We start from the raw sequence: 16,656 nt of genomic DNA on the forward strand, positions 1-16,656 counted from the left end.
TGGTACTAGAACAGTTTTGTTGGGATAAGTCACTCGTCAAGAAACTATAGGTAAGGGAAGCGGTTGTCTAGAGTTTAAGGTGTCGGCCGCTCAACCCAGAGTTTGATACCGACATGGATCATAACCAAGCCTTCTCAAATGACACCAGTACTCGATTTTCCAGGAAAAGGATTCGAGTGTGGTTCAGATAAGCTTCTAGCTTTCATCACAATTGAGTTTAAAGATAAATTAGTATAAACTAAAAAAGCTCCCAAATAATTATGCTATTTCACTACAATGCCCCATGTGGTTCTGGGACGATCTGTGTATGAAAAGAATTGGAACCACTGCCTTACCCTTGCATGATCGTAAGTGGCGACTAATAGGGTCTTAACACTTGGTTTTGCTGTAACTCTGTGATTCCAGCAGGTATGCAAATTTTGATTCCATACCTCATGTTTTTATTTCGATGTAAATGAGATGTGAAACCAAAATTTGTAGTCCTGTTTGGCGCCATATAACCTATACTGTGTTGGTGCGCCGTAAAACCCAAATAAATAAATGAATAAATTTCACCACAAATTATATCATCAGAAGTATATGCACCTTTATGACATATTCCTTATGAATAAACGGAAATACTATGCAACAAAATTTTATAGCATAATGAAACAATCAAAGCCTTGATTGCAGCATACATGTATTGACTTTTAAATACTTATAAATGTACCACTTAGATTTATGACCTCAATTCCTTCTTAAACATGTCTTAATAGATTGAAAGCAGCATACACTATTTGCATCAGCAATAAAAGAAATGGGAGAAACTATTTTCCCTTTATCTTCAATGTTAATCTTAGACTAGTATGTTTTCATCACACTGGCTTAAAATGGCATTGTTCGGGCAATTAGCTAATTTATTTCAGATATAGGCCTACTTAATTAATGATTGATCAATGCATAATTCATTTATAAGCATAGCATTCTGTCTCAACAAGTAAACTACATAAGGTGTTATACAATCATCATCATTACATTGAGTAATAAATCAATTTGCAGTCAGTAATGCTATTGACCTTACACCTAACTCTCTAACCTTGAAATAACCTCTAGAATGCGTTAAAAACTTTGCCATAAGATAACACATTTGTTATAGATAATATAGGTACATGTAGCAAATGGTGCTCTCTATACAAGACATTAAGAAATAGGTACATGTATCAAACATGATTTTGAATAGAGATTAAGAAAATGTTTCCCTCAACCATCTTTAACAGTTGTTCAACATGCCTAAGGTACTTTTCAATAGGATATTTTGTCACGTCTGTTTAGGTGAACTTCACTGTGTTAAAATTCCATAATGTTAAAACCCGATACAGCAACTCTCAAAAACAAAGAGAATATGCATAATAACGTGACTGGAAAAGCACTTCTTTCAGTACTGCACATGTCTTTATCCTTTTACATGAAAGGGGGGTAATAAAAAAGAATGGACTCAGTAATACTTTATACTTTGTGAATCATACTTTAAATACCTTTGAAAAATATGTCATTAATAAAGTATCAAAAATAAGATTTAACAAGTTATTAATATATTTTATGTTCATAACAGCACATGCGGCAGTCACATAATAAACAAAGCCATAATAGCCCTTTAATCAGTTAAAACAAATCGTTCCTATACATTTTTTTTTTCATTTTTAACAGGGTATTTCAGGAATAGTCACTTGAATATTACAAAAAGCAATAGGCATTTAACAATTTATAAAAGAAAGATAATGTCAAAAATCTTTAAAAAAAAAACCCTCAGATTTAGCCAAAACAGCTGTTCTGAGGTCTATGAATTTTGCGTCGGACAGACGGACAGACGGACGGAACAAATAATAACATGTTTCACCTAAAAGTTGGTCAAACACTTTTTTTTCAGCTGCACCAATACATAATTGAAGTCAAGCTGCACATTACTGGGCTCATCTTATAGTTATAGTATACTGTTTTACAGTTTATAAACGGCATTTTTGACGTACAGACAGACGGATTTACAGACAGACAGACGTGAAAATTGACATCACTTCCTGCAAATGTATCACTTTAACTCTAACAGTAGGTATGAATCAGTTTACACATAAATATGTATCAAGAGTAAGATAAAAACTAACTTTTACTAAAATAGCTATTTGTTTCAATGGCGGCCATTTTTAATGTTCTAAAAATAGAATTCCAAAGAGCTGTGACCTTGGCCCTTACAGCCAAAAGTCTTGTATTGGTCCAAACTACCTCTGTGCAAAGTTTGGTACTTTTGTCCGGTCTGTCTAGATTTTTCAAATTTTATGAAGAATTGGAACTAAGCTATAGAGGGCGTGAGAGGTGTTGCACATTTCATTACTTCTCATGAACAGACTCGATCAAACCGAGTCAGCTATTATTCTGTTTGGTTGCATTCTATGCTTCCAAAGGATCTTTTCACAGATTTTATTATTTGTATACCTTTTTATAGCTTGAATAGGAAGTGTACAAATACTTTTTGTGTAGATTTACAAATATTTTGAATTTCTTTTCCACTTTGTCTTCCATTAAATCTTTCTCAGTTAATAACACCTTAGGAAGGGATAAAAATAAATAATTTATAATAAGTATGGCAATGTTGTTTCTGTTCTAATTATACACAGGCTGCCCAGCCAAAGAAAAATAAGAGATGGACGTTGTCGGTATAAATGCTCTGTTCCAAAAATGTTAACATTGGCTCAATATTTTTTCTTTGTCTGCAGGATACTTGCTTTAGTTACATGTCAAACATTGGTGAAACTTGATTCAAACGTAAGAAAATAGTTGTATAGTTGTTGAAGTACTATCCAGATATTCATAAATAGGTAAGAAACATGAATATCTTACCAGCTATATGAAACATCAATAGGATCCCGATTCCATAATAAAACACGCCCCAGGAAAATCGCTCCATCATTTTTTTAAATCCTTTTCAAGCACTAACTGAATATCTTTTATCTAATATATTATAAACTAACTTCTCTTTTTCTTTGCATGATTTAACTTTTTTTTCTTTTGTGATGTGAAAATCTGTATTATTCCTGTCCTACACCTACAGTAGGTATATTTAACACTTCTTTAATTGACAAGGATGTATCCGTGTTTATAGCTTATAAGGAAATAAACTTTTACGTGATACCGGCGTTTTAACTATGTATTGCATTTAACAAATGTGTAAATATTTAAATGATATAACACTAAGTCTTGTGGTGACTCGGACCGCGATATCTGAGTTAGAACGTTGAAGGATCTTATAATCGGACTTGATTAATACTTGTTTCACTTTTCATATCATTTTATTTATAAATGATGTATATTCGGCCTTGGGGCAATACGACAATCCTCGGACAAATAACAAGGCCAGTATAAAATATCTTGATTAATAGCATTATAACATCTCATGAAACCAATATTATATACAGTCATAACAAATAATTTTTCATTACCCCGCAGCACTTATACACGGTGTTTTGTAATGTTGATGTGACCACGCACTTTACATTATATTGTATATAAATTCCTTGCTTTCGAAATTCAATGACGGGAAATATATTTGATTTAATATGAAAGCAAATATCAATAAAATTTATAAGAAGATCCTATACATGTGAGCATGTTTTATACTATTTTTTTAGGTCAATTGCGAAGTAAATTCTACAATTTATTTTAATCCATCGCTACGAGGGTATGAGTGAAGAGAAACCAGTTTCCCTTTTAATGCAAAGCCCCAAACAAGGAAACTACTGGTACTATATGGTACTTTGCTATGACGCGGCCAGGCCAGGCACCCCGCACCCGAAGCGGATGCTCCACCACAAGGCTATCGCGGCAGTTTGGAAGCATTATAGAAGCATAGAACTCGATCAATCAAAATAATAGCAGACTATGTTTGACTGAGCCAGTTCATTTGAGGCAACGAAATTTTGCAACACCATAACACTTTATAAACGCTGGAAGGATTTCTTTAATTTAAGTAAAAGTGTAACGTGCATCGGTCATTATGTACGATAACTGCTAAAAGTATATTTACAGATAACAGATTTTTCTCTAGGCTTCCTTGCCTATATGATTTTAGACCAATCAATTAACTGTATTTATGATTGAAATCAAATAGACCGTCGCTGGCTCTTTTATTCAATCACTGCCCTGTCCAATCTGTTGGGCTACGCCTATTACTGATTTCTTTGTCTTCAATCATTTATCGTTTGTGTCCAGTACTAAGGGCGGTATACGTCACAAGTGTTCCAAGCCTCTATCCTGTACCTGCAATGTATCTATACCTTATTTGCCTGTCCCCCAATGAATCTCGATGCCTACGAGTCTCGATGCATATAGGTCTCTATGCCCATATAGTTAATGCTTATCAACACATATAGTCTGAAGCCCGGTTTACAGTCTACTACTTATCCATACACTATTTCCCCCAAGAGAACACGGACGACGGATATGATAGTAGGTTTAACTTAAAAGCTTTAGGAAATCTATTGTTGACCCGCTGATGTTTTATGATAGAATTAATTCTTACAACTGGGGTGTATGTTGAAATTACCAGTGACCACAGCGCCCTCCTCCGCTTCCTACTGATTTGCTGATGATTTGCATTGACTTGGAAACTACTTATACTGTAAAGAGCATCTGACTACATTACTTTATAATGCGCGTATTGAAACAACTTAATTGTGTGTTAAATATGCCTTGAAAGCGTATTTTGATACAAATCAAACTTATAATATTCAGGTTTATGACTTTTCTAAATCATTACAAGGTAACAAATGAAAATATATAAGCTAATTCAATGCTGGCTCGCCTCGGCGAGAAAGTATTACTATACAATCTTAGTATGAAAACTTCTTAAAACGCCGAACATCTCCAATTCCTGGCACACAGCTTTTTCTTTCTCTTACAAACAGCAAGCCAGCAACATTAAACAAAATAATGGTTCGTTTAAGAAAAGTGACCAATCGAAAGCTGGCTATTGTCCCATAAAGGTTAGAAAGTATTTATAAAAAAATACCTCCGCTATGATTTTCTTTGTAAAAATAAAAATGTTTTAATCAGTATTTCAAGCCTTTCACTTCTAGCGAGACTACCCTTGTCTTGAAGGTCTGTCTTTAGGCAATCAGAAAATACAAATTAAAATATGGGGTTGACCGTAATGCAATTAAACCATTGTCACGTGACAGAGACACCTGGTGAAAACGCAAATATTGCGTAGGCAGACATCAAGAAATAGCTACGTTCACTTTCATTTCACAAAACAGCTTCGGCATAACTGTTGAAGCATATAACGTAGTTTAAAATAATAAGAAGACAATCCTCTCTACAATCAAGCATCAGTTAGCTTATATATCTGGCATGAAAATGGCATTTACCAGGCGGGAAAATGGCACTATATATTGATACGGACTACATTCGAGTGGACCACGGAGGCATATCTGGCGAATTACTACCTCCGTACCATAAGAAATGTATTTTTTCAAAATCATTCCGTCACAACCAACTATTGCACATAAGTCAATTGTCATCATTTTGCCAACTTTCAGTTGTCAGAATGGCTATTGTCGGAATGATGCCATTTGAAGATAATGATTTCTCTCATTTGTTTGCAAGAAGCAGCTAAAAGTACCGGAAAAGTGATCTATTTCTGTCATTCTTATATAAAATGGTGTCCCATATGCGAAACCAAGGTGTGGTGAATCCCCTTAAAAATCAAGATTTTTGCCTACGTTCCGAAAAAATCTACATTTTGCCCAAAATATTCAAATGATATATCAAGATTGTCTTAAAATGGTGTTTATTGCTCAATTCTTATCAGAGATAGCAGTTTTACATCGGTTGAAGCAATTTTTACGAAGTGCAATTTTTTCATTACATTGTATAAATTAATGCAATGAAACCATGGTCACGTGACCGAGACACCTGGTGAAAACGCTAATATTGCATAGGAAGATATCAGGAAATACCTACTTTCACTTTCATTTCACCAAAAAGCTTTGACACAACTGTTGAAGCATATGACTTAGCTTAAAATCATCCGAACATTCCTCTTTACAATCAAGCATCAATAAAGCTTATATCTGGCATGAAAATGGCCTTCAGGCGAGAAAATGGCACTATATCTTAATATAAACCACATATCTGGCGAATTACTACCTTCGGACCATAAAGGCCGCAGCCATCTTTAATTAACAAAAAGAGCACAATGGCATACAAAGGACTAATCTATCGCAAGTAGAATATTGCATAAACCACTTCACCATACATTACACAAATGAGCTTAACATTGTGGGTTTACGTTTAGGGAGGCTGCGTTTTTGGAACGTGGGTTTCCCTGTTGGATATTCATCCTTGTTTATTTCTTTTTAGATAAATCACTCTTGACACCTCATTTGCCGTTAGTGTATGTGAGAGGGGAAGCCTGCTGAGCGCAAAGCAAGGGAATTTCTGGTACCATTCTTACGTCTTTTGTATGACGCAGCCAGGGATGGAACCCACGACCTGAGGTGAGGAAATGTTGTTTTTATGCTAACTAATATACCCTACAGTTTTAAAAAATCTAAACAAAATCAAACTATGAATTCAAAAGCAATCAGGATATTTTGAAAATCTGAAAAGGTCCTGACACCACCCAATGATGGATAACATCAATGGTATTGTTTTATATTTAAATAGAAATCAGGGATAAATCTGGTTACGGAAAAAAAACGTTTTGACCCTTCTCACATCAATAACCTGTCGATGTGTTAGAATATTATCCTTTAACTATAGAGATGACAAGTTATATCACAAAATGAGCAGTCATATGAATGCTACATAATCTCAACTGTCTTAATTTAGTCAGTGTATATGGAACTTTCTGACATGTTGATGTTTGTTACGGCGTTGTTTGTGTAAATGTATTCCGCCATTGATTAATGTGAAGCTACATAATATCTTTATAGCTTTCAACACAGATATTGTAAACATCGGACAAGAGAGATTAAGCCTGGAACGCAGTTGGATAAACCCGGCTAATCAGTACCTTTCAATATTCCTATGTGCTTTGATAAAGCAAACTATTCTATATACTTCTTAATATAAAGAAAACCTTTGCTAGGCTGCGTTCTTCCTGTTGGACATAAGTCCTTGTTTCTGATTTTAGCGATAAAGTGTAATACGTTACCTGGGAGCAGACCTAGGCTGGACAAATTGTTTATACCAGAACCATCGAACACACTGCTATCAGCTAAACAGTGATACTATAAAGCTCTACATTCTTCACCGGTCAAAGCTATCCATTTCAGAAACATTTCTAAACATCAATATTTTATAACAAGAAAGTACCATACAATTATGCTCTTGATAAATGCATTTTATATAAAGTGATTTCTATGATAAATTAAGTAAAACTCTAAACTCTAGATTTATAGAGAATAGATTTTTTTAAATGTGTTGTTCTAAAGTAAAACATTCCAAATATTAATGATACCAAAATATCAACAGAATGTTTCATAGCTTCTTGAATTCGACACGAAATTCACATAATTTCAATCCGACCCTTTTTTGCAATTTATTTTTTGATTTCAAAAGATCGAATCATATGATTTTGCAAAATATTTAGTAGTATTTTCAAGGTATATAGAGCTACAGGAACAAACGTTATCAGGTTCTAAACACTAGTTCTGTATTCTTTAAACATTTAAACATTTAACATTAACATTTATATATTATTTTTTGGAAAAAAGGGAAAATCTTGTACTTGAGAATATATTTCTTTCAAAGATAAGCGCCACTCGGTGTGTGGTGAAGATCGCAGATTAGTGGCCGCCAGAAACTCAGACTTAGATATACCTTTTATCTTCTATGAAATATTGATGTATTCATTGGATTATAAAATCCATCATTCTAATCATACACACCACAAGAAGCGTCACAATGAGGCAGGCTTTACAAGAGATCACTATTGTAAACTTTTTAGATATATTTATGACTTTGTTTCGGCATTCGCTTTCGGGCTGAAAGTCTCATTTGTACAGGTTATGATTGTAATTTGATAACTTCAAAACTTTGAGTGCCATAAAACTTTGATGTAACAGGTAAAAGATTTCTTACAGAATCTTACAGAATAAGTCATAACGTAAAAATTGATAAATGACTTGATTTCAGTTATAGAATCCGATTAACTGGTTTCTAATAACATATGCATCAAAGGTATACTCGTATCACAACTGGATGACCTTTTAAAGAATATATTGCTCATAATTATGCAGATTAGTTTTAATACTTGAAAATTACACACACCCAGTTCAAAAGTTCAAATATGGGACTAGGCTAACTTTTGTAGCAGTTCAGATAATCATGGATGTTTGATTTGACACAAGTATGCAGTTAAAATCCTACCGTAAAAAGATAAAAGGTAAGGGTAGAAACCTTAATTCGCTGGTTATTTTTAGCAGGGTCATTGTGAAATGTTACTAAATTATTATTACAGAATTCACTTACCTAACAAATGAACAATGAATAATATCCTATAAATAACAAAAATTTGAAACTCCATATTCCTTCACTTAACAGAATCATGTCTTCCTCTGACGGATAAGTAGCCGGTATATACAAACTGCATCAACAGTTCGCATTTGAAAAGATCAAAATGTTTCCTGTTAATGTACACACTTGTGGTACGAGAATCATTACTTCGATAATCTGTAAATTGGCTCTGAGAATCATACTGGTTGATTACTTAAGTTATCTAATGATACTATTTACTTGATTAAACCCTATTAAAAACTATGAAATACAATTAATGTTATTCGTAGATGACTTTACTGACATAATATTGCACTCGATGATTTGATCAAAGTATCATTGTTTTTAACCGACAATTAACTAGGACAACACAAACTATTTGGAAAGTACAAGGGTGGAGATCATTGCTCAGAAGAAAAAGAAGATTGTGTAAAAACGTGTGTAAAATACCTTACATTTTAAAGCTTGACAAGTTTATCATAGCATCAGTAGTTTGTATAAAAACTACATTGATGTTTGATTTTTGTAGTTATTCTATGGCATATTGCTGATAATTTTATTATCTTTGATGTATATTGCGTTCTATCATAGACATTGAATTCCACTACCACCTTTTTAGCTTTTGCATAATCCAGAAAAATGTCTTAACTAAACGCTTTCTAACTTTTTAACCAAGAATATTTATAGAAAAGAAATCGGTCAAGACTAAACAATGTTAAGCAGTTTAGTACTTGGTAATTTCACTAAACAATTTGTTTTCATGAATACACATTATTGATTTAAAAATATTTTTTACATTATCCAAGTGGGAAGAAGATATGTTTATTAAATGAAAAAGTCAAGATCTCGTTTTATTTTCGAACCTAAAAAAAGAAACTGGAAGAATGATTTACACTGATTGTGTAGAAAGTTATTGCAACTTAAATCAAAAGTGTTCGATTGCGAGCAATCGCTCGAAGCTACGTATGATATCATGGAAACAACGATCAAGGCCGATCTTGTCTACTGGCCATAGTTCTAGACCGGCGTGACCCTTAAAACTGACATCATATCATAGTTTTCGGATAAATGGAATTAATGTTAAACGATGTGTAAAATGATTTACAAACATTCTGTTACCGGCCATTTCAAACAGAAAAGTTTGAACTAAGTTCTGAATCTTCCATGACCTTTTCCATTCAGTAAGTAAGTAAGTAAGTTAGTAAATTCTTTATTTATAGAGGGTAGCTCATTTAGCTGATGCTAATCTTCCATGAGGCCCTCTCAAGAAGAAAACACATGTATATACAGAACATAATGCATAATAAACATGAGTACATTGAAAATACATATGAAAATAAAACAGATACATATCAGAAAGGAAATAGTTTATGTAATTTTCATCCAGTTGAGACATGATGATTTAAAACATTTTAATAAACTAGCAGATTTAACTTCAATAGGTAACAGTTCAAATCAATTACCTGTTTCCGGTTTTCGAGTAAAATATTACGGCTGTCCATTTTGTTTGACTCATTATAGATTTCAAAAGATCTGATCATATGACTGAACAAAATATTTTCACCATTTTATTTGCAATAGTTTCAGATTTAGGAATCATAACTTTAAAAAGCTATCGAGATTAATTAACCCTTTAATATCATGCTGGACACGACTGATTCTGCCTTTGCGATAAGTGCAGATCATGATCAGTCTGCACATCCGTGCAGTCTGATCATGACCTGCACTGTACGCCATTCAGTCAGTATCTTTTGGGTATGCACCCGTTTTAACAGTTAATGTTACTGTCCAAATTGAAAGATGGACAAGTTCATTATAGAAATTTAGCAGGGTAAGGGTTAACAAAATTTATGAAAGAAACGTTTAAAAATGTAGTTTCCAACAATTCATGCAGTTAAACGCTCAATCTTGAAAACTGCTTTTAGGCAAATTCAGTTTGATTTGGATTAAAGATTGAGTGGCTCTGGCTAATAATCATATTTATCTTTAAGGAAGAAATATCGGTGCTTTATCAGGATTACAAATCCGTTATACTCAATTTTATAAACCACATACAGGAAGCATTCCGATAAGCCGAGCTTAACATGGGATCAATCGAAGGAACTTTCAGATACTTTATTAAACGAATATGTAATTTGCTAGTTTCACGTCCTCTTAGACATTGATCGAACGTCGTTGACTTCGAGACTTTGATAGCAATAAATTTAAAAGGCGTTGGTAGATTTCCCGGAAGCACAGAGCCCAGCAAAAACAGTCTGAGACATACATTTCAATATAAGCCCGCCACAATTAGAAACTGCAGTGGAAATTCGACGCAATAACAATTTCACATAAACTTTCATAAAGATTTGAAACTGTCTCAGTTCGCTTGATGTACAGAACGAGAATACTAATATGCATCAAAATGCAAAGAAAACTAGCATTAAAACTAAATTATACTTAGAGAAGCTCCCTCTAGTGATACTTTGTAATCTATATAATGTCAGACAGTTCAAATATGGTATTGAGCTTAGCTCAGTTCAAATAACTGTTGCTACTCAGAAGTGTTAATATGAATGTTTAATTTAGCAGAAATACATAGGTGCAAACTCCATCCCAAGAGGTAATACCGTCATATCTTATAAGAAGGCATCTTTCGAGCATCAGTATGATAAGTTACTAAAATTGTTGTTAGTTTATGCACTCCCCTTAACAAAGAGTAATATCTTATAGACTATAAGGTTACTCTTTACATTCCTTCCTTTAACTGAACAATATTTAATGACGGATAAGCATCTGGTACAAACACAAATGGGAATTTGGAACGCTCAGAATGTTTCCAATCAGAATTTTGATAATAGATTCGTTACTTCGACGCAGAATGGCTAACATGAGCCTGCTGGCCCAATACCAGTAACCTGTTGGTAGCCTTAAAAATGTTGGTAAATGTACGCTTATGCGAATAAACATTTACACTGGTTACATATCATTCTGCAGTGTTAACATATCATTCTGCTGTGTTAATTGTGTAATTCATACATCGTACAGCCTGCTAAATTAGCTCAAAAGGACGATCTCAGAATTACAGATCGCAGAGATCGATCCCCGAGCGAGTCGTATGTTCTCTGTGACATTGTGTCTGAGATCATTCGTTATCCACCTCATATTCATGTAGAGAAGGTGGCAGTTACTTGCGGAGCACAGGCTAGTACTAGTACAGAATCCAGGAAAACTGCCGCCATAACATAATTGAAATTCTGTTGAAAACCTAAACCTAAATCAAACAAACAACAATGTATATCCTACTAGGATCATCTTGGCTAATTAGTCGCAATTGTCGGACTTTTAATCGATTCGAAATTGAAATTGTGCCATGAATATGATGTTGATTAAATTCTTATAAGGTATTATTAAATTAACTTCAGGATTACAAGTATATTTCCGTATTATCTATTTCATCGTAAACTTAAATCAATTTTGCTATTCTCAAGACACATTAAAACTCAGTTGTCAGTCCCTCACGAACGAAGTTTTCTTTATACTTTGTATATTCATCTACTGTACTTGTAATATCAAAATGTTAACCATATCTTTTATGTAAGTTTCAATAAATTTCATGACAACGATGCATTGCCATAAGGGAACAAAGAAAGTATTAAGTAGATTCATGTAACTACCTTTTCATGACAAACACGTTCAAAGGTGCTTTACATACAATAGCGGCAGTCACATATGGCACCTAATTTATACTCTACAACTACAGACAGGGGACAGAGCGAGCAAAACTCCCAGAACAAATTGAGATACACATACAGGCATGTCCAGCTAGACTGACCTAACTCTTTGCGAATAAACTGCTGGTGTTTTGCACCTATACATGCAAAACCGTTTTTTTTTTTCTGTTTATAAAATGTAGTCTACATCGATGATAGCTATATACTTTTGTTAGCACTTCGAGACTTTGAAATTACTTAGAAGGTTGTTTAAAAGTACAAACCGAAACAGTAAAACCGCCACAAGCATATGTATGCTCTTGATAGTTTGCCGTATCTTAAATTAAAATGTTGATTTAGAATGGTTTATGTGCGGTGTACACGTATCTTAAATTAAAATGTTGATTTAGAATGGTTTAAGTGCGATGTACATTCATATGCAGTCTTCTCCCAATGGTAAACTGTCTGCTTTAATTTAATATTGTTATGTGAATTTGAAATAACATCATGCTAAATGGCCATAGTATTACCATCTTGTTCGCTGGTGAAATATCTTCTGTTTTATAGATTGAAATGTTATTATGTGTATGTGCTTTCTGCACATGGTTTACGGTCTTTTGTTGTGTGTATTTGAAATAAAATCATGTGAAACGATTGTGTTTCACATTTACATGAAATCTGTTTCAGATGTTATGCTTGTGCAAGTCCGTAAGAATAAAAACTTTTGATTCCTGTATTTTTGGGGCTGCTGGCATCAGTGTCAAAATTATGCTAGCTTTGAGATATCTACCAGTTCTTAAGACCATCCTATCAAGAACACTGAAAATAGATCCAGGCTTTCAACAAAAACAATTTCTTCCACAATGTGTAGCTAGGCAGCGCTACCAAGAATGCCTTAAAAATCATTTTACTGTAAATTCGTCGAGTAAAAACAACATAAACTGAAGACTACGTTTAAATTAAAACAACTAAGTGTGTGGACACGCATATGCAAATTTATTGTCACGTAAACAGAACATTCGTGTCAAGATCTCGCTGTAACTGGTTGTTCCTGATCACATTCTGTTATAGAGGTCGCGTGGCTTGTACAATAGAAAAAGAGATAACTCCGGGTCGCCCAACATGACACAAATGAAAACAATGCTAAGCCAGTTCATGGACGGCAGTGGAAATGTATGCTATCATCTTACAATTTGTGGTTTCGTTACGTATATGAAGTATTCGTACCAAAATTACCAAATAACGCTTAGACTTTTCGTACCAAATGTTTTCAAAATGTCAGACATACTTAAATCTTTTGACAGTGGTGTTAGATTATGATCTCTTCACGTTTAAGCCTCTTTCATGTCAGTGAAGTGCTTTTTAATTCTAACAGTTCCTGAGCTATTTTTTACAAATAAGAAATTTTAATTTCTTTCAGCCTAAACTTGAGGACTTAGGATTCCTACCGCCATAACCATTTTTTATCAAGAAAAATATTAAAACAATCAGACTGTTTTGATAATGTTTTCTTCTCTTTCTCATCAGATTAATTTAGTTTCAGAAAAACCTGTATCAACATTAAAAACATGTTTTCGTCAGTTACCAGTATTTATGTAACCAAGACAAGTGCCCAAAAGTATTGTAAAAAAATTGAGAAAAAAAGACGAATGACTTGGAAACAAAGCCAGTATATTTTGTTCTTATTTTTTTAGAAGAAACATCGGGTGTAAATTTATTATATCCTTTGAAGATTAAATCAGTGTGTATGTATTAGCAATAACAGGCAGTGAAAATGTTCTAATTTTTAAAGAAATTTCAGAAACTTAATATTTTGCCAAAAAAAAAGGTATTTGTTATTCTGATTTATAGGATGAATTCCTAATATGTCACGTTTTTTCCAATATTTTATAAACTGATTAGCAGCTATTGCAGCCACCATCAGTGCTTTGAGAGCTTTGATTAAGATTAATTTCGTGATTATGGAGTCAGCTTCATCACACTCTTTTGCAGTTTTTGTTATAATTTCATCACATTGCTTTACTTTCTTCGTTATAATTTGTTATGATTATTACAATTACAGATCATAGCAAAACAGAAATTTTATTATAGATGTGTACACAATTTCATTATTGATACGCTAGTGTTATTTGTATTTCATATTTCTACATTTGATCAAGTAGATGGTTAACATGTTTAGTACTTTAATACTCGAGTTGTTGAAAACCAGTATAAACAACAATAATAACACAGTGTACTAATAAGCTTTGATAATGTGGCAGCTGAGTCCAATAAGTCCAGGGGTGTTCAATGATAATCCGTCATAAACTATTGTAAAACAAATATTGGATTTACCTGTATTGGAAAATAAACGGTGTCGATTGTATTTAGGTCAACTGCCACATTATCGAAGTTTATTAGTAACAAGACATTAAAGAAATCTACGCATGAGTGCTGTAATTTCTATCGGTTATATTTATTGTTTACATAGGTGTTTAGCAATCACCATATTATATACTGTGTAAAAATTGCTAATTACCCGGCGGAGAGCAAAATTAAATACTTACATAAAATCTGAGTTAGTACAAACAAGAAAACGGTGTGACTTTATATAACTGGGAAATGCACTTTATTCCTTCTTCTTCAAGTGAACATATACGCATTCTTAAATTTTACTTTTGCACCCTTTAAATATTTCTTACAACATAGTTTTACAAACACAAAATCTATAATATCTGGCCGCACCAGGTAAGGGATGGACTGTGTGGTGTGGAACGTGCTTTGTTGTTCCTGGTAGGCGATGCCTCGGACTTTTGTGTATCTGAATTAGTTACATGCAAAACATGGTGGAACTTAAGTTAGGTAAAGAATTTAGAAAATAATATTTGGTTCACAAGTGAAAACAATTTCAGTATAGTTATAGAAGTACCATCCAGACAGTCATAAAAAGGTAAGAAAGACAAATAACCTACCTGATATTCGAAACATCAACAGAACGCAAAATCCATAGTATATAATGTTCCATGAAAGATATGCCACCATTTTGTTATTGTTTCAAAAAGTAGTTAAATATCAACTTATTATTTCTTTTTCTCTATCAACACTTCTTTCATTAACAATGCTGTGTGTTAAGAGTTAAATAAAGATGGATAAAGTGTTTTAAATTTGTATTGCAATAGAGAAATGTTTAAACATATATGAATGTATTCGAACAACGATAAATACATTTGATGCTAAAATTCTAGCAGTAGCAGTGAAGTGTATTATAATCATGCTAATAAATACTTAGAATAAAGTAATCACTGAATAAATATTGTTTCGTTTTAGTATTCTTTCTAGTAATCACGTGCATCAGCATGTCTACCACTAGATAAACACTGTTTTGATTTAGATTCTGTTTTAGTTATGCGCTGTGAAATATAAAATTTTGAAATTGTATCCATCATTTTACTTTTTAAAACGACTGCATTTCCCCCACTGTCCTTCACAAGTTAGTACAGTATATTTCCCTTTCCGTCTTTATGTAATGCTTTATACAGGTTATGTGAAATGACTAAATATCTTATGACAACAACGTAGAGTGATTACACATGTATCTTTCATTGTCTCTCCGGTGTTATTAGATCCGCCTTAATGTAAGCACGCACTTGGCCTAATTTAGTAAATAAACTAAACCCCTTGCTTTTACTATACTTATGTATTCACACACATGCGTAAATATTTATGTATTAAACACACTTGTGGTCAAACACGGAAGAAAGAAAAGCAATAAATATATATCACTAATATAGTATGCGCAAACAGATATGTCTTTTTGGGCGAGTAATACACTTCATATTTTGACTCGTAACATGGGCGCATTTTATTACTTTTCTAACAAGTACATGTTTTCTAATTATGCACACGATGACAAAGTAAAAAAACAATCTGAATATCAAATCACAATATGTAATAACACAATAAAGCAAATAAAAACTAGTCTTATACTTTGTAATAGATTATTTGTACGAGTAATTGCAATGAAAGTACAATAACTATGGTAAACTGTAATGTATTGAATACATATAATTCCAAAACTTAAAAAAATAAAACTTCTTCCTTAAACTTAAAAGGGCAACAATTCATACCTAGCCTTTTTATAAGTATTTCACCTACATTATATACTACATGTTATTTAAGAACATGGAAAATGCTAAAAAAAATAGAAAAGAAAGTGAGAGCTATCCCATTGATGATGCAAGAAATGAATATATAGTCTTGCACACACACACGCTGAAATACCTACTCAATGAGGAAAAACATTTTAGATTAAGTTTCAGGCCAAAGTTTTTATGACACTTTCTGTAATGCAATTATTTTATAATTGAAATGCTACAAAACTGAACGTGAATACATGCATGTTATAAGCATGTAGAAAAATATACTACATTACAGAAACATTTCGGACAAACTGATA

The 16,656-nt window shown here is 33.1% G+C and overlaps 1 protein-coding gene across 2 annotated transcripts in view; it reads right to left on the reverse strand.

Annotated features, from left to right (window-relative positions):
• The window catches only part of LOC123537128 (cysteine-rich venom protein ENH2-like), a 42,261-nt gene extending 26,950 nt beyond the window's left edge, over positions 1–15,311 (reverse strand). Inside the window, exon 1 of one of the 2 annotated variants that reach the window (XM_053528427.1) lies at positions 15,173–15,311. In XM_053528427.1, coding sequence (XP_053384402.1) covers positions 15,173–15,242 — 70 coding nt within the window. In that variant the 5' untranslated portion in view covers positions 15,243–15,311. Of the gene's footprint in view, positions 1–2,871; positions 3,181–15,172 lie in introns of those variants that run through there. The other variant, XM_053528428.1, reaches the window with a different exon arrangement.
• Positions 15,312–16,656: the final 1,345 nt, after the last annotated feature.

Source organism: Mercenaria mercenaria, chromosome 17 (genome assembly GCF_021730395.1).
Source record: "Mercenaria mercenaria strain notata chromosome 17, MADL_Memer_1, whole genome shotgun sequence".
In the NCBI taxonomy this organism is placed as follows: domain Eukaryota; kingdom Metazoa; phylum Mollusca; class Bivalvia; order Venerida; family Veneridae; genus Mercenaria; species Mercenaria mercenaria.